General features: G+C 51.1%; 4 protein-coding genes across 4 annotated transcripts; 2 read left to right on the top strand and 2 right to left on the bottom strand.

Moving 5' to 3' along the window:
* Nucleotides 1–2,308: 2,308 nt before the first annotated feature.
* J7T55_008101 (uncharacterized protein) lies at nucleotides 2,309–2,527 on the top strand (the record flags this gene model as incomplete). The annotated part of the gene is made up of 1 exon (XM_053134014.1): nucleotides 2,309–2,527. One exon carries the CDS (start codon nucleotides 2,309–2,311, stop codon nucleotides 2,525–2,527), a length of 219 nt encoding a protein of 72 aa, XP_052988129.1.
* Nucleotides 2,528–4,294: 1,767 nt separating this feature from the next.
* On the bottom strand, nucleotides 4,295–4,897 carry J7T55_008102 (rpel repeat protein; the record flags this gene model as incomplete). The annotated part of the gene is made up of 3 exons (XM_053134015.1): nucleotides 4,295–4,468; nucleotides 4,578–4,633; nucleotides 4,759–4,897. The coding sequence occupies 3 exons, from the start codon at nucleotides 4,895–4,897 to the stop codon at nucleotides 4,295–4,297; spliced, it is 369 nt and encodes a 122-aa protein (XP_052988130.1).
* Nucleotides 4,898–9,940: 5,043 nt separating this feature from the next.
* J7T55_008104 (uncharacterized protein) lies at nucleotides 9,941–11,338 on the bottom strand (the record flags this gene model as incomplete). The annotated part of the gene is made up of 4 exons (XM_053134016.1): nucleotides 9,941–10,421; nucleotides 10,474–10,861; nucleotides 10,992–11,046; nucleotides 11,138–11,338. 4 exons carry the CDS (start codon nucleotides 11,336–11,338, stop codon nucleotides 9,941–9,943), a joined length of 1,125 nt encoding a protein of 374 aa, XP_052988131.1.
* Nucleotides 11,339–15,512: 4,174 nt separating this feature from the next.
* J7T55_008105 (uncharacterized protein) lies at nucleotides 15,513–17,061 on the top strand (the record flags this gene model as incomplete). Its single annotated transcript, XM_053134017.1, has 5 exons — nucleotides 15,513–15,614; nucleotides 15,678–16,061; nucleotides 16,119–16,227; nucleotides 16,370–16,879; nucleotides 17,021–17,061. The coding sequence occupies 5 exons, from the start codon at nucleotides 15,513–15,515 to the stop codon at nucleotides 17,059–17,061; spliced, it is 1,146 nt and encodes a 381-aa protein (XP_052988132.1).
* Nucleotides 17,062–17,587: the final 526 nt, after the last annotated feature.

Genomic DNA, 17,587 nt, shown 5'->3' on the forward strand with positions numbered 1-17,587 from the left:
GTTGACAGTGTTTTCCGCTCGCTCTAAAGCACACAGAAGGACCAACGTGGTTTCCTGTCGCCTGCATACTGGGCGTCGTGTGTGTTCGCCCGACTTCCTTTCCAACATCGCATCGCCTCATTGCCCCTTGCAAACCAAGAGGCCGAGTTCCGGCGCAGCCTAGGCTGCTGCTGTATGCTGCTGGGCGCATTTCAGTGCTCAACGTCTTCATATGATCAATTTCGAGACCCGTATACAATCGTCCTCTGGAGGCTGGACAGGGACGCGTAGGCCGTGTTTTCAGTGGCAGTGATTTTCGATGCGGCAAATGGAGTGCCTCGCCCAGGTGGACGTGCGGACGCATTCGGACCAGTGGCATCAGCAGAATCATTTTGGCAGCCTGCTGATTGTCACCGCACCACACCGATTCAGCTGAGGCAGCTCTGATTAGGAGCTGAAAATTGCCAGCGTCAGCTGCGAATCCGCCCTGTTTCGAGCCCGTCTGGCTACAATCGGAGCCATGACAACATGGGGGACAATCCTAAAATGGGACGACAAGACAATCACGTCTACAGAGAGGGTCGATGCAACGCAGGCCAAGGCGTTGTGATGAACCGGTTGCTGCGAACGGCTGCAGGTTCCCTTCCCTTCAAACTCGAATCGGATCGGCATCGAGACCAGCTTGTCGGTATCATGCGCATACTCTCAAACGACCAACGACAGCCCGTTGAATCTCCAGGGTGCTTGAAGATGTTGCAGCATGCGGCAGTCCCGACCTCCTAGGTCCTATCAGCCATCCGTAGCCAGCGGTGTCACCCCTGAGTTGGAGTGCGCCCAGCCTCCGGGGCGGCCGGAAGTTATCTGCATCTGCTGTGCCTGTTGCGCCTGTGCCCTGAAGGTAAGTCCAATTTACTCGAGAAAAGAAAAAAATTTACCTCACTTCAATTTCAAAAGTCCGACTTCAGTCCCGGGTTGGGCAGCAGCGAAACGACAAAGTTTTTCGACGCCGGGCCCAAGGGGCTCACTCATTTCGGCGCCCTGGGGGCCTTCGTCCCGCCTGCACGAGGTACTCCGTGTAACTAACTACCTGCATCTGATGATCGACCGAATTCCGCAACGGCGAGAGGCTCTCGTCTTCCACAGACCGCGATCCTTCGCCAGCTTTGACGTCTTCGAGCTCGACCATTCCCGGCTCATTTCAGGTTTGTACGGCGCAGTAGCTGACCAGCTGCCCAGGCAAGATTGTGCCTGGGCCGAAAGTTAGTCCTTGGGATGCATCTTTAGGCCCTGGAACTCAGCCCTGTGACCCCTGGATCTGTCATCGCCCACCTCGGCCCCCTTCGAGGCCAACCATGCGATCTGATTTAGACCCTGTTCCCCTAGCTGGCCACCGCAACTGCCACTCAGCTATAGCAAATGTTTTCCTCCCCCAGGCTTCCTTCTTACACTGCATAAGTGATCTGAACAAAGAGGACTCTCGTGTCGACTACGGCACGGGCTGGCTGCCGCGCCGAAGCAAGGCTTCGCCGCGCCTCGAAACCTTTCGCCCTTGACCTTGCAATATTCATGTTTGCCACTCCTGTTGACACCCTCTTCCCTGTTCCTGATCAGGCACACAGCTGGGATGGCATTGCTTGCCTTTTACTGCCACATTCTCGGCTCTAGTGGTGCCTAAACGCCCTGGCATTTCGTCGTCTACCCAATGATGATAGCAAGCCCCATTCTGCCCTGCTCCTTCGTGGGTTTGGCAAGCCGCTCTTCCATAATTACCAGCCCCTGTCGACTGGGCTAATACTTGCCCTGTTGTCGTCTTTGAGTCACTGCTTCCTCCCACTCACTGCGCATTTGGAACGCTCCCAGCCATGAAACGTCTATGCCTATTAGTCTGCCAAAGGGGGGCGGTGCCCGTGCCCGTGCTCGTCGCCCCGTCCCGGAAACTCCTACGACCGCCCCCCCCTGCCTTTATCTACTTCAAGTGAAGTAGCTCCCTGTATCCCTATGGATGGGAGTCCCTTCTACCTATCCTGAGTGAAGATCCTTCGCCCCGGCACTTGGGGGGATTTTGGACTAGACCAGTACTGTTGCTCAGATATAAATCACAAGTGTCCCCCTCTCACACGTCTCCTTCTGTTTGGCCCATAGGTTGATCAAACTCCCAACATTGCACACCATCCCAGCAATTACTTCACTTCCAAAGCCGCGGGTAAAGCCACCCTCGCCAGTGCCGACAGAGCAAAGCATGTCTCGTGGCTCCAAATACACCGTTGACGTCCACAATCAGAAAGGATCAAGAGGCACCTCACTCAACTCAAGGGCAAGCCGATCAACAATGTCCCGCCCTATTTCCACCTGCTCTACCGGATACGAGACCGACTCGTCTTCTGGAAGTATGTGGTCAACCCAGCAACCGGCCCAAAGCGTCGACACCAAGACGAAGATCAACAGCAAGGGCCAATTTGTGACTGTCATCAACCACAAACAACAGAACCGCCAGGAGGAGCCCAGTCCGACATACAAGTCAGCCCAGACATACGCCAAGCGGTCATGAGTCCTGGTGCTCGGAATATGTTTTTGCACGGCATCTCTCGATTTCCTGGCTCGCCCTCTCGTCTTATCTATAATCGGCTCAAATGTTTTGGCGACTTACACACACATACACTCATACAGCATAGGCAACGCAGCTGTGCTTGATTTTGGGATGGCTTCTGGGCAGTACAGCACACACATGGGAAGATTGGACTGCAGCAGCTTGAGGGGTGGCTCACGGGGATGGAATTGGAAAACGGGAATGGCGCAAGGAACAGGACACAAGCGGGAAAGCAAATGGGATATCAAATAGAATCGGAACCTGCACGGAACTGGCGCAACAGACTGGATGGGAAAGGGAACTTTGCCTGGATTGGAACATTTTTACCCCCTTTGACACATTGCAATATTAGGCTCTTAGAAAGCGGCTTTCTCTGCGAGCCCAAGCCCTGAATTCCCTGATTTTTCCTTCTGGTGACCGTCAGCAGCCTGCACAGCATCGTGACCGTAGCCCACAAGCCTACCAAGTGGACAAAGTTCTTAGTGATTAGCCACCCTTCGATTGAGGCTCTTTGATCCTTTCTGCGAAGGATCAAGATTGTGGGAGGAATGGGACCACGAGGTATGTTGGGGGCCAGGCGTTCTCTAGGGGGGGGGGGAGGGGGCGCTGTCGCGCAGGTTGGGCTTGAACAGGATGAGGATTTCGATTTCTAATTTTGGGTGTACTGCCCGTACGCTGCGGCGTAGAGTGGCAACAAGAAGCTGTCAGAAATGACGTGGGCGGTGACCCGAAAATATAATTACATTTCAGAAAGCAGTTGTCTTTATCCATTTCCAAAAAAGGATGCCAGGGCTCAAGCTGCTGGGCAATCCCGCACCCACGGAGCCAACGACACGAAAAGGTTTGAATGCGACGAGGAAGTGTGGGTTTTGCAACTGACGTGGGCAGTTCGCCAGCGGCCTGCAGGTTGCGGCAAGCCGGCGAATGAATCGCCCCAGCCGCTGCCGCGAGCGTGCATACATGGTGCACTCGAGCCCGAATCGATTCGCTCGCCACGGCCGCCGTTGATGCATGCGTGTTCTTGATCATGCAAGGTATTCCCTCGGGCCCCTGGCCCCCGCTGATCTGCTGCATCCCAGGTCGTGCGTGCGTGCGCATGTGTTGTCGTGGAGATCTTACAGACCAAAACACTCTAGACCCTGGCGGTTCACGTTTACATGTGATAAGAACGTCCAGGCGAGTCAACGTGGGACATCCAGCCACATACTTCTGTGTTTTTCCTGGTCAAGTGTCTCGGCGTTGAGAAGTGCGAACGTGTTGTTGCCCTGGTTTTGTACAGCAAAGCACACAGCAAAGCACACAGCAAAGCACAGCAAAGCAAAGCAGCATACAGCACCTTGCTCGGTCATTGCCGAAGCTGCATATGTTTCATACCCCAAGCTGACTGCACGCATATGACAAATGAGGGCCCATTCGGCCCGTATACATTTGTGAGCGTCTTTTGTTGCGATGGTGATTGCACTGGCGCAAGGGCAGGGATGTTCATTCGTGCTGCTGAGAGCATACATGGGAGAAGTTGCACAACATTGATTGACACCGTTGCGAAACAAGAAAATAGCCTTCAGCCCAATCAGAAAAATAACTTGGGTATCCTTTCTCTTTCTCGGCTTGCGAGACACTGGCTGACACTGTCGCGGTGCAGGCCCACACGACTTCGAGTAGAAAGAACTCGGGAACTTGATCCGGGCCCTGTCCCTTGTGGTACAGCCCTGTTGCTAGGCTCGGATCCTAGGCACCGCCCTCCCGCTTGGCGTACTCCTCCTCAATTGCTTCCTGGTATTTCTCATCTGGCGACCGTGGGTCCTCGTCTGGGTTGAGCACGCCCTTCTTGATGAGCTCATCGGGAGAGGGGCGGTGGGCAATCTTGTCATTCAGGGAGTCGGCACGCATGTGCTTCTCGAGCTGTAGTTATTTCAGAAGAGCACGGTGTCAGCGACATCAAGAATGGCAGAATATCCCTCGCACGAGTAATGTTTGTGGGTGGTGCATGATGTCAGAGCAGCGAACGAACCTCCTTCTGTTGGGCCACGAGTGCCGGAGCAGCATTTGAAGCCGGCAGGATGTTCTCTGGAGGAAACATGCAGCAGTCAGCACAAGTAGGTAACGATGGCGGCCCTGGGCTGGGCTAGGCTGGGCTGTGCTGTGCCGTGCTGTGCTGTGCTGGGCTGGGCTGGGGCGGGCCGTGTGCTCACTCTCTACAAGCTCTGCGCGGTCAGGACGGGAAGCAAGCTGCTTCTCGAGGGAGTTGCGGCGGGCGGCGTTGGGGTGGGAGATGGGGGTCTCGTCGACCTTGGGCTCGTCGACGGTGGGCTTGGTGTTCTCGTCAGCCATTGTTGTCGTGTCGTTGGTTGCGTGTTGGATGGGACACAGATATGTGGGGTTTGCTGGTGCGTGTGCTGTCTGTCGATGTGCAATGTTTGTCTGGGCAGCTCGAGGGGAAGCGGGAGGCAAAACAAAGAGAAACGGAGGCAGCGCAGCGGGCAAGCTTAGCCTTGTTTTGTAGCAGGGGGAGCTTTGTACCGTGTCTGGCCCCTGAGTGAGCGAGAGCTCTCGCCGTCATCCCCTTCCTCGTTGGTGGAGTGACATCAGGGGGATTAACAGCTGCCCCGCATTTCCAGGGATCACTGTTTGGCGCCGCAACCAGAGAGGCCCACCCGACAACGGCCGCTGCCGAAACGAAAACCTAGGGTCCACTGGCGATGCTACCGCCCCAGTTGCCCTCGAGACCTAGACCACCTCACCTTTCTTGCCTGCGCCGCCCTAGTCCACATGCAGCCTGCTGATCTAGTCTGTTTCCTCCCACCGCTCTCGTGCGGCTTCTTTCTCGTCTTCAATGGTTGCGTCATCTCAAAAGGCGGAATTCACATACATTCGCAACTGATTATATTCCGTCATTCGACTCCTGCGAGCCCTCAACCGCTTGTGTCTTCAAAGACCACCCCGTCATTTGTTGTGGACTCGGTTGTCGACGAATCAAAGGAACGAGCAATAAGCCAAGACCGCAGGTTAAACAACGACGGCACACATGCGGCGTATTGTGGTGGAATGCTGCGACATTGATGAGGTAGAAACATGAGTAGCATGGGGGTTTTCTGGGCTCTGAAGGTCGACGATACCCGCATCTAGGTTGACAGGGGGCAAACCCACACATTTGTATATTAGCTATTCTACCTGAACAGCAGCTATCATCTTCTGGCCGCTCAAGCCAGCGCTCTACGCGCACAGCTCCTTCAATCTTATTTGTGGCCTGGCAGCAAGTCGGTAACCAGCTTCACATTCGAAAATTCACCAAGTCGATGGCTTGCCCTTGTTCGCGTCATGCTGACCTGCACTTCACCTGGCCCAATCCACATATTTGTGGACTCAAGGCTTGTTCTCGGCATTCACAACCTTGTACGAGAACCAACTAGTCCAGCCTAGCCATCGATTCCACTACCTACTACAGGCCGCCCGCCAGAGCCTAGGATTTCCAAACAAAGCCAATATTGAATCGCATCTCCATTCATTTCATCATCACACCAACCGCCATTCTAAGCGATGCTGTGCATCCAAGAAGACTGTACTGGCACGATTCAACCACCAGCAAGCACACAAAGATTTTCAGACAGCAAAATGACAATGCATCACGCCTCGGATTAATGCATACAGTCGTAAATGGAGTTTAGCAGTATGTTGATTCATCATAATCCGATACCTAGCGTCAAAAGTCTTATGAACAGATAGTCGACAGAAACATTGGATTTAGACTGGATCAAGCCTTTGAAAGTCCTTTATTCAGATTCGCATGTGTGAGACCACTCATGGGCTCTATCTCGATTGAATTTGTTTCGTGCCGCACCGCGTATTCATATTAAAGAGGCTATTTGCCATTGTTTCTAAAATAAATGTTTCGCTGTACTTCAGCCAGACCCAATGCCCTCGAATCTCACAGCTCTGGCGTTGAGTGGACCTGATTATCCTCAAAGGAGGTCTGCTCTCAGAATCTTCCCACGTCTCTTGTCACGTGAAACAAAACAAATCACCTCATGCAGTGTTCTTGCGGTCACAGGTTCCAAGGCTTGATATCTATGCACTTTCATATGGACAACATGGATCACGATAAAGCTGACTATGTGACTAAGGCTTCCGGGCCGGAAGCTTGAATCCCCTCTGACAATAATCATGTCCTGGCCGCGGAGAGGAAGAATATCTCGTTCCGAGCAGTGATCCACACCGCCAGCGGAACCCCATCGTTCAGCTGAAGCGAGTCAGGACTTGTTCACAATCTCCGAAACCCTTGCCTCTGCTGAAACGCCGCAAGATGCGGATTATTCAAAAGGTCATTGTCATAGCAAGCTGCACCACGTCGCGGTCTGATGTAGAAGAATGCACCAGAATGTTGGGAAACCTTTAATGCCATATGTTCTCCATGGAGCTAAGTGACTGCGCGGGAAGTAGACTAACAACTCATATTTTTCAGGCTCAGGAGGGGTCACTAGGCCTCGTGCGGGCCACAGAACATATTCAGTGGAGCCTTTGCAGCTTTTCTGAAACAGCCAGCTATCAAGCTTCATGCAAAACCCCGACGTCGTCAGCCTTAAGGATGATTTTCCACCTGGCTATCGAGATGGGATAGTGCTGACCCTGGCATCCAAGCCAACGAACAGACGCCGCCTCTCACCGTTATTGCAGCAAATCACGCTGAACATGACAGGTTACGAGGTGAAGCGCGTCTGACACGAGACAGAGCCCCGGGTTACCATTCTACTTGTAAGCTCAATTGTATCTGCCCCTGAAACCCCTTCATACGTATTGTTATCCGCTGATTTGAAGAGCCGAGCTATGGGGTCCTCCGGACTCAATTTGCCCGTCTTCCAGTCATGAGGCCTGGTAGAATGGGACGCCTCTCCCATATCCAATCTCTGTCCCGGTATCAAAGACCGTCTAGGCTCGCTGTCTTTTCATGAGCGGAGCTGATCTCCTTTCGCCTCGCTTATATGTCTTCATCGGTACCAAGCACCGTCGCCCCCATCGATGCCCAGAAACGTGCCCGGCTACCCGGAGGACTGCGATTCAGGGCAACCTGCCGGTATGTCTAGTGGCCATAGACCTGACAGGCTCATTCACGGTACTTTCTCTTCACACTCAGCGGGCTCTGCTTGAACGATTATCTCATACCATGACTGCAGTTGCATCGTGATTCGCACAATACCTCGCCATGATGTTTCTCGCATTACCAGCTACTCTGGCAGCGATATGTCTCGTAGCGACAACACGGGCGGCAGATGTTTGTTTCTTTCCCAGCGGCGAGCAGAGTAAAGACGTACCATGCGACCCTACCGCAGCAATCAGCATGTGCTGTAGTAGTACAGATGCTTGCCTTCCATCTGGGCTCTGTAGAGGTACGACGAGCAACTCAACTTCAACGGCAAGATTTATGAGGGCGACATGTACCGATAACACATGGTCGAGTTCAATATGTCCACAATATTGCGTCAAAAGTATGAGCAATCTTTCGTCTTAAGAGACATTGTTTCGGAGAAGTAATACTGACCATTCTGTGGCTGTAGAACAAGAGCCTCAACTGAACGGAACGCTCTCCTCAAGCTTCAGATCGAGGAACGATGTCCATATCAGGCAGTGCAACGTCGAAAGCCCTGGAGCAAGGCCTAGATTTTGCTGCGGGCTTGCTGGCGAAGATACCGAATGCTGTACTAATTCAGCTGCCCTGTTCCAGCTTTCCAGTGTGCCCAACGGTGGTGATGAAAGCAAGGCCAATGTATTGGGCGCACAAACCATCAGCCCACTCCCTACAACACAGACGCCTCCCATATCTCTCCTCACTTCCCCCAGCAAGTCGGCCAAGACGTCTCCCCCATTCGCCGCCGCATTGGCAGCACCGACGACACGACCCTCTTCAGCACCAACTATGCAGACATCTCCTTCAGCAGTGACTGCGGTATTGGAAATGGCGAATTCAGACGGCACTGGGGTCAAGGATATGACAGTTACCTTTGGCGGGAATGAAGATACCTTACTGGTTGCCACAGAAGCACCACCGTTGCAGTTGGTCGATGGACCTCCGGGATCAACCACCAAATCAACAGCATCAGAAACTAGCAGCGCAGCTTCACACAGACCGCTGGCATCTTCGGCAGGCGACACTATCTCCGGCTCCGACACATCAAATCAATCAAGTACTGAGTCCGCAGAATATAGCCAACGATTAAGTCGCGGCGCTGTTGTCGCTGTGGGAGTCGGCCTGTCTATTGCGGGAGCAGGGCTGGTGGCCATGACAGTGTTCATCATTGCACGACGACGCGTCTATAAGAAGCAAGAGAAGGAGTGGAAAGAGCACATGCGAGCAGCAAAAGCTCCGAAAGAGGATGGCGGACTTGGCGGCGGGCTTGGATCAAGCACAGGCAACAACCCATCAACAGGGGCATACGCGAGCCCATCGATGATCTACGCCAGCGGCACAAACAAGCTAGGGCAGACAAGGCAGGAGTCGTGGAAACATGGCTGTCCTCCAACAATGCACCTTTCGATTCCAGCGACACCGAACACAAATTTGCATTCAAGGATGGAGGGACCGTCGCCTGTGAGTGTATATCTTCGAGAGATGGGCTGGCGAGACAGTTCGAATATAGACAGCCAGAGCTACTACAGTCAGGACTCGCTGAGGGCGGGGGACGCAGATGTCAGGGGGGTAGCAACATATAGGTCGGATATTGAGTCACCCTCGGCTAGGTCACCTGGCTTTAAGCCGACAGCCAGCTGGCTGGGGAGGCATTCTGTATATGAGTTACCTTGAACCTTCCACAGTAATTCGCCGTCCTAAGATCCTGCTCGATATTAGTCTCTCTATTGTTGATATTTCACAAAGGGCTTGAGCCATGCAGAGCATTTGCTGTGTCCATGGGCCTTTGCCTTCTGACCATAATGTGGTGTTGATTCTCAGCCTTCAAAGCAGTCCACTAAGCCGCCAAAAATGTAATGATCCAGCCTCTATGTCGATGTATGGACGAATGATTATAGAATCATAACTAAAGGAATACGGCGCCTACTTAAGACTAATGGGGTATTAGTCAATTCATGCTGTTCAGAGTTTGCCTACCCAGTCGACCCAGAAGAGAAGTGCAGTCCCAGCACCACGGACCGGAAGATCTTGATTCCTTCCTGAATATGCTCTCAAGGCACCGAGCAGATGGTTACTTGAAAACAATTCCTTGATGTCTCCCTCATCTGTGCTCAGAGTCTATATCCAACAGGGTCACAGTCCCGAGGTCGCGTCTTCAATATCATTCTGCGGCCGTTTCATGGAGCATTGCAAAGAATCTCTGGTGATTAATTCTAATTGATTCACCCTCAATCTCTCTCGCACTGTCCAAAGGCTCAGGAAACTGTTGCATTCTCGTCGGTGGCCTTGCACTGCACTCGTGTCGAGGTGACTCTTCCTAATGATGAAACAGGGCCGCCCGTTTGCTGCTTAGACGTAAAAGAGTTCCGGTAGTAATCACCACTGCCGAACGAAAACCTATTCATTTGTATCGGCAATGAATCTCCATCCTCCAACAATACCTCTTCAGACCGCTGTCGGCGCAAATCAACGTTTTCGTTGCTCGTGTTCCCATCGCCGGTCCGTCGCTGTTCGCGCGTGATCTTCACCTCATGTGTGACTATGATAACCGAGCCGATGCTCTTCTGGATGACTGGCCAAAACACTGGGAGGGATGCGCAAATGGCAGCTAGGTCCACCTCCATGCATGACAGCACAATTGGGGTTGTGCCATACCACGTCGGATCGAAGGCAGGCAGTGTCGCGGCTCGCGTTTCGACAATACTTTGTAATCGCCAGATGGATAGCATGTTGACACTGAGGTAAGTCAGCTAAGCAGCCCTGAGGTCTAACTCAGGGAATCACGTACATTCCGCCAAGGACGAACAGCCCTAAAAGGCCCCAGTAAGAATTCTTCCTCATGCCTTGCTTGAAAAACATGGGCACCGCAATGGCGAGAACGACAGCATCAAGAAGCATGTTGACTGCAGCATGGCTCTCATATGTTCCCACGAAACTCTTGACATCAAGGGACCCGTATCCGTATCGCGTAGCCGGCATCTCCAGTTGCCAGAATGCAGCGACAGGCACTGTTGGAATCCAGCCTAGTACGCTGTAGGCCAAGCCCCAAAGACTTGTGAAGGCGATCATCGCGAGCGTGGCTATGTAGAATTTTGATCCTCTCTCGTAGATCCGCAGGTACTGGAAGAGCAAGGCCAGTTTGATGAACGCTGTCGAGCCGGGGTATGTCGCGTTGGCTATCCAAAAAGCCTTTCGGGAATAGCATTTCAGCGGGACCGCACACGCAGGACTAGTTGAGGGGAAAGTTGGTACACACCCGTAAGTACCCTTCGAATTCTTTAGTCGATAAGAGTAAAAGATGCTGACCCATGCCGGTAGTGGTCATGACGCACATGGCTATGCCTCCGATTGTGACGGAAAGCTGTCGGTAGAGTCAGCAGGGCGCTGTACATAGGTAATTGTCAAGTTTGCCGAGACTGTTGATGGGACCCGTGGGTCAGCTGCGCACTCACCAAGCTCAGCGCAACAAAGAGGTCATCCCACCATGGAGAGCGCATGATAAAAAAGCGCGTGTATAATCTGAAAATTACGCATATCGTCGTGAGTATCTGGAACGATATTACTATACCCAATATCGCTGCTCGTCGGTTGAGGACTGGCTGCTCCTCTCCCAGATTGTCCACGACTCCAATTAGGTCAATGAGAGTTGTCATGTTAGGTTTGCCAGTCCTAGCCGGAAAGTGTTGTTCTCGACGAGTGCGATACTAATACAAAAAAACAATGACTGCACCATGAAGTCCATTCAGTAGCGAGGTACAGGTATCAATTGGAAAAAGTGGACGCAAGCGGATCGGGGACGAGTTTTGGTCGGAAGGAATACATGGTGACATTTTTGCCAAGATATATACTTCAAGCAGTGCACCGTTGTAGGGTTGCAAGAAAACAGGTCAAAGTTCCCCCCTCCACAAGTTGGGATGGTCAAAGCGACTTTTGGTCTGTGACAGCAGATGTGTAGATCACGACCCAGAAACATGGGCTCGACCGCTATCCTGCGGCATCTCTGGCAGCTCCCCGTTGCGCCTATAGCAGCAGGGCATCATGTGATATATCCCGTCCACTACAACCTCTAGGCGTTGCATTGCGGCGTAGCTAGTGGGCTTCAGTTGGTGTCTGGACTATTTTCCTAGCGGAAGGTCTCCGAAACTTTGTTTCGTGGGACCTGCGCAGAAAAGGCGTAGATGGTGATGTGATATAGGACATGGATACAGACGCAGGTCGTCGACCGTGCGTATGCATGGTGATGGGTGCAGACAGGGGCTCCCCAGGACTATTCCCCAAAGCTTTCATATGACCACGTTTTGGCTTGGCCGGGCTCTGCAAGGCGGCCATTGTGCGGCCTTGAGGAGAGAGCTCGACCTGGCTGCAACGGGTTGTCTTCGAGTTCGGCTTCTGGTCGGACCGGGATGGAGTGAACAGGCCCAACGCAGTCAAGCATTGTAAGATTCATTCTATCTCAGGATGAAGTTTAGGCCCCGCTCTATCGCGACATGGGTACAGCTACTAAACCTCTAGTGGTTGCAATCACGGGCTACAGATCTCATTCAGCTAAGTTTTCAAAAATTGTCCAAGCATTTTCAGCATCCCCTACGAACGTATATGTGGTGCGGATTGAGCTCTAATGGCGACGGCCACTGTCGGCTCCAGATACCCAAGCTGTTCTTGGCAGGGCTCGCTCACTGTAAGTAGACCATGATTGAGACACACGCAATTAGAGACGTCTTTCACAAGCTCATGACTTGCTCTTGTGCTGTTGTCGTCGCAGAAGAAAAGTGTGAAAATAGGACAGAGGGCTTCTCCACAAATTGTAACAACACTTGTCAACGTACATGCTCTCGAACTCCGTTGTCAAATTTCTAGGCACACGTGGTCGTGGTCGTCTTATCCTCCGAAGTCATAAAATGCGCTGCTTCAATATAATTGCGATATGCTAGCACTAATCGTGACTTTATCTGTTCAACATGGAAACACAAACTTAATCAGAAGTGGCTCAAGGAGGAATAGCTATTTGGATTTTCGATGCTGTTGCATTTACCTGGAGGACAACAATGGGTCAGCATGGTCTTGCGGCGTTAGCGGCGATCCGAAGTTCATCTGGGTCCCGTCCCGAGGGGCAAAACAGCACGTTGGGCTCTGGGATGACCCTTGAGATCAGCCAGTTCATAGTCCAGTTTTACTATGACCCATTAGAGTGTCGGTTCCGTGTGCCGAAATCCTAGCCACCATAAGTCGAACAAGGATGCCATTTAGACGTCCCTGGCGTCCCAAAAGCCTTGCCACCCTGATGTGACACCGTCTGATCAGGCTGTGTTCTAAGCCTGCCAAATGTTGCTGAAGTGCGGGCGACCTGCGTCTGTCCTGCCGCGGTAGGCTCACATCTGTGCGATGGTTCCTAGTGTATATGGTGCAAATTCCTTGCTGGAGTTTGCGGGCTGAAGTCAGTTCGTTACATTGGCATCGGCACATATGTAACATCCCACGTCCAGTCACGAAGAGGAGACGCAATGACTCCAGTAATGTATCTCTTGATTGATCCCCTTGAATGTCTAGTCGGTTGTCCTGGTTCCGCTGCTTATCGAACATAATCATGTGCGCATTGCGTTTCGAGCTGTCGATCGCATCGACACCCAGTTGATGGCTATAGATGACAATGAGATATTATCCTCGCCGGTATCATCTTGATGATCCGTGTGGTAGACTCTCTTGAATCAGATCTTCAATATATAGGGGGCTTGTGCCGGATATAGGTAGCATGTGCGAAGAAACCGGATGCAGCTCCACGAACTCAATCTCGATGATGACGAGAGACGAATCAACTCTGCATCAGCAACATTCTACCCCGCTGCTTGCCCTATCTTGCTGTGATTCCCGTGCTTGCCTTCCAGTGATATAATGTCAATTAAACTCATGCTGACTCGAGGGGACTCACAAGGGGGGATCCCGAGTAATGGGTGCCGAGAGTTTGAGCCCGAGCTCCTGCATAATCGAGTTCGGGATTCGTAAATGGACGCCGACTGCCACTTGCGTGCCAAATCACACAATTCTACATCAAGGAAGATCATGCGGGACGCGGGCAGGCAAATTGAGTTTGGATTATCGATTTTGACAGCTCGGGGACTCGATCATGCTCCCGATCAGGAGTGATGCTGCTTCAGACCCTGCCAGCGAAGAATTGAAACAATCAGATTGCTTTTCCGGATGAGATTGCGCTACAGGCTTTTCACATCTTTTCTGAATATCGCAAGAGGAGAAGGAAAATACCCACCTACGTCTACAATTTGTTCCACGAGGCAATGCTTTCAGTGCTTTTTTCAACAAAGTCCTGCTTGATGTTCCAGAGGCCCCGCCGCCAACACAGCCAAACCTGACAGAATGTCATATTTTCAAGCAGGTGTTATTTTTCAATCAGATTATGATATCGTCCGTATATTGTTGCAGCGAAGTTGTGGTGGGTATGACTGCCACGACTGACTTAGGTTGATTGGTTGACTAATGCTATGAGTTACCAAATGAAGTAAAATCTTCCGACCATTTAAGACACCATGTCATGCAGCCAGCTCCCGGCCCTATACTACGCAGTGATCACGCGCTGACATTGAGGCTGCAGATAGTGAACGCTGCGTGGGCGCTTTGTGGTATTTCCAGCATCGATAAACCTCGATACTGGGCAAATTGCTTCATGAGAAGTTGATCAAGCAAGGGTGACCTTGTTTTGTGTTCATCAAGAGTAGGTTTGATATATATTGGTCGGTCCCTGAGGCTGGGCAATATCAATACAGTGAACATGTCTCGTCTTTACCTAGATATGCCAGTGCTCGTGTGGAATCAATACTCACCAGTTTTGAAACTCTAGTTATCTGAAGGATCCATTTGTTGTACGCAGAATAATATGGATTATACAATACCTATACCTCTTAGAATAAGAAGAAAGATGATTTCCAACTAAAACTCGTGCGCAAATGAGAGCCTGACTGTTGTTGCCATATTGCCTCCCTGTCTAGCAAAATGTAACTATGTGCATCTCGCTCCCACGTTCTTTCTTTCAGAGCTGTACATGGCTAGTCTCCAACGAGATAAATGCGTCCTAAGCATTTACCACATGCTTCCAACAACACTCACAAAGAAAACTTTTGACCATTCAAATAACGTATGCGGGCTAGTTGATTGAATTCCAGTGAAGAGCTCATAATAGACATCTCAGGCCCCACTGTGCGGTCGGATGATGCCATACCTATCATAATTTCATGTTATAATTCAGTCTCCAGTGACTGAACAATACATGAATATATGACTCGCATTTACCTCGACAAAAAGGTGGTGGATCTGTCGCTTCGGAATTCTCATTCACAAGCTACAGAACAAGCATACGCTGCAAGGTTGGTATCCGAGAAAGAGATGAAATTGTCACAATATAACTACAACCCCCCGACGTTTAGAGAAAAGAAATTGGCACGCAAACGTCATTAGCAAGACAAATCACGAAGATCAGGGTTTTGGGGTAGCTAGAGAAAATGTCAAGAAATGCCATGCAACCGCTAGAGTCAAATTGGAAGGTAGAATCCTTTGTTTACATCATTCACGCACTTGCGGAAATCATCAGCGCAGTATTTACGAGCCAGATCTGCTGCCAAAGTGCTTTGCAGATGATGTGCTCGAAGAGACGGTCTTCGCGCACAATTATCGTTCGATTTATTGGGCGTGTGCCAAAGCTCGAAGAGGGCCGCGTAACTCTGAACGACCTATAAAATGAGTTGACCAGTCCCAGAGGTGGAGGGGGTTTTCCAAGCCCAGTACCGCTCGTACCTAGATCACTCCTTCATTGCTACCACGATGAAGAGGCACCTTTTTTCTTCGCTTTCGGCTTTGCTTTTTGCGGGCGCTGTCGTCTCCAGCAGCCATTCCGTCTCTTACGAGGGATATCAGGTCCTTCGGGTAAAAACCTTGGGCGAAGTTGCTAACATTCAAGGGAAACTTTCCTCAATTTCATTCGAACAGTGGAACCACGATGTCGACAGCCACATCGACATAGTCGTTGCTCCAGACCAAATACTGAAATTAGAATCGCTAAAGCTCGACTACCGAACCTTGCATAAGAATCTGGGAGAATCGATCACTGCCGAGTCCAAGGTGAAGGATAGCTACAGACGCGACGTTGACGACCTCTCTTGGTACGACTCATATCATTCATATGCGGATCATGTTCAGTACTTAAGCGACCTTCATGAGGCTTTCCTCGACAACTCGGAACTAATTTCCTCTGGTCGTTCCCATGAGAATCGTTCCATCCACGGAATTCACCTTTACGGTGACGACGGGCCAGGAAAGCCGGCGGTGTTGTATCATGGCACGGTACACGCTAGAGAATGGATTACGGCCCCGGTGCGTCTAACGAAATTACATACACCTCATATTGAAAGATGAGGCTAATTCATGCAGGTTGTCGAATATCTCACTCTGCAGCTGATCACGGCTCACAAGACCAACGCCACGAAATCTATACTCAACCAATACGACTTCCACATTTTCCCTATTGTAAATCCAGATGGTAAGTTGCCCTGTGGCAGTTGAAAGACAATTTCGCTCATGCGTTCAAGGTTTTGTCCACACCCAGACGGTTGATCGCCTTTGGCGTAAGAATCGCAGTCCTCCTCCGCCACCACCTCAGAACCAATCGTGCTTCGGTACAGATATAAACAGAAATTGGGAATACGGGTGGGACGTGAACTCTTTGGGAGCATCGACCAATGCCTGCGCGCAAACATATAGGGGCCAGAAGCCCTCAGACACCATCGAAAACCAAGGCCTCGACTCGTATGTACGCAAGCTCCGCGATAGCGTCGGTATCAAGCTGTACATCGATTGGCACAGCTACGGTCAATACATCCTGTCACCTTTTGGGTCCAAAGAGGAGTGGTACGCACCAGAGCTTGGGAAGTGGACCAAGACGGCCTCGCTTCTGAGCGAGACAATCCGTGACAGTTCAGACAGACGCACAACGTTCACCTTTGGTCCTAGTGGCGCGACTCTTTATACCACCACCGGCGCTGCTCCAGACCACGTCTACGCTATCGGAGGTGCGGGTTTCTCCTACACCATTGAGCTTCCTGACACCGGCGATTCTGGCTTTGTCTTGCCGCCCGAACTTATCAGGGGCGCCGCCGAGGAGCAGTGGGCCGGCCAACAGGTTCTATACACTCGTAAGCGAACCTCAATGAATTTTTTTCTTTTTCTTGCCCTCATCTCTAGTCACTATTCAGATTCAAGAGATTGTTTTATATTACTTGAGGGCTAGCGATATCTTCTGATTAGGAAATGCTAACTCTTATACCCTTGATTAGTTCTAGACGAGGTGTTCTTTGATGGCAGGGGTCCAGCGTAGGCCAGCAAGGCGATTTATGTGGAAACGCCATGCTACTGTAGTGCCTGCATAGATCTTTCAACCCAATATTTGTAAATGCAAATCTTTGATGCTAGAATTATGGCATAAGTAAAAGTGGATAAATCAGCCAGGATGCTAACAGTCTCACTGCATGGCTTTCCACGATTCTCCTTCAGCTTGACTCTATCAGAGGCTGCCTCGTCACTGATGTGGTGGTTAGATATGCAGTTATGCTTGAGCTATATCTTGTAAGAGCAAGTAGTGCTTTCTCTGGTTCTCCGAACTGTACATATACCCACCACGATAGGTTTCCTAGACAGTCATCTAATGACTGCTGTTCGCGAACATGGTCATAGGGGACATTTGAAATATGCGCCATTTCAAGAACAGCGCAACACTCCCTTCATCACGAGACATCGCAGTCATCGAATTCAAGGTCTGGCAATTTCTAATGAAGACGTCTAGATAAGCAGCACATATTCACATCCCCAAGCTAGTCGCTAATCAAAACAAACCCTCGGCAGCC

This window comes from Diaporthe amygdali, assembly GCF_026229845.1.
Source record: "Diaporthe amygdali strain CAA958 chromosome Unknown NODE_41_length_355262_cov_61_584611, whole genome shotgun sequence".
NCBI lineage: Eukaryota > Fungi > Ascomycota > Sordariomycetes > Diaporthales > Diaporthaceae > Diaporthe > Diaporthe amygdali.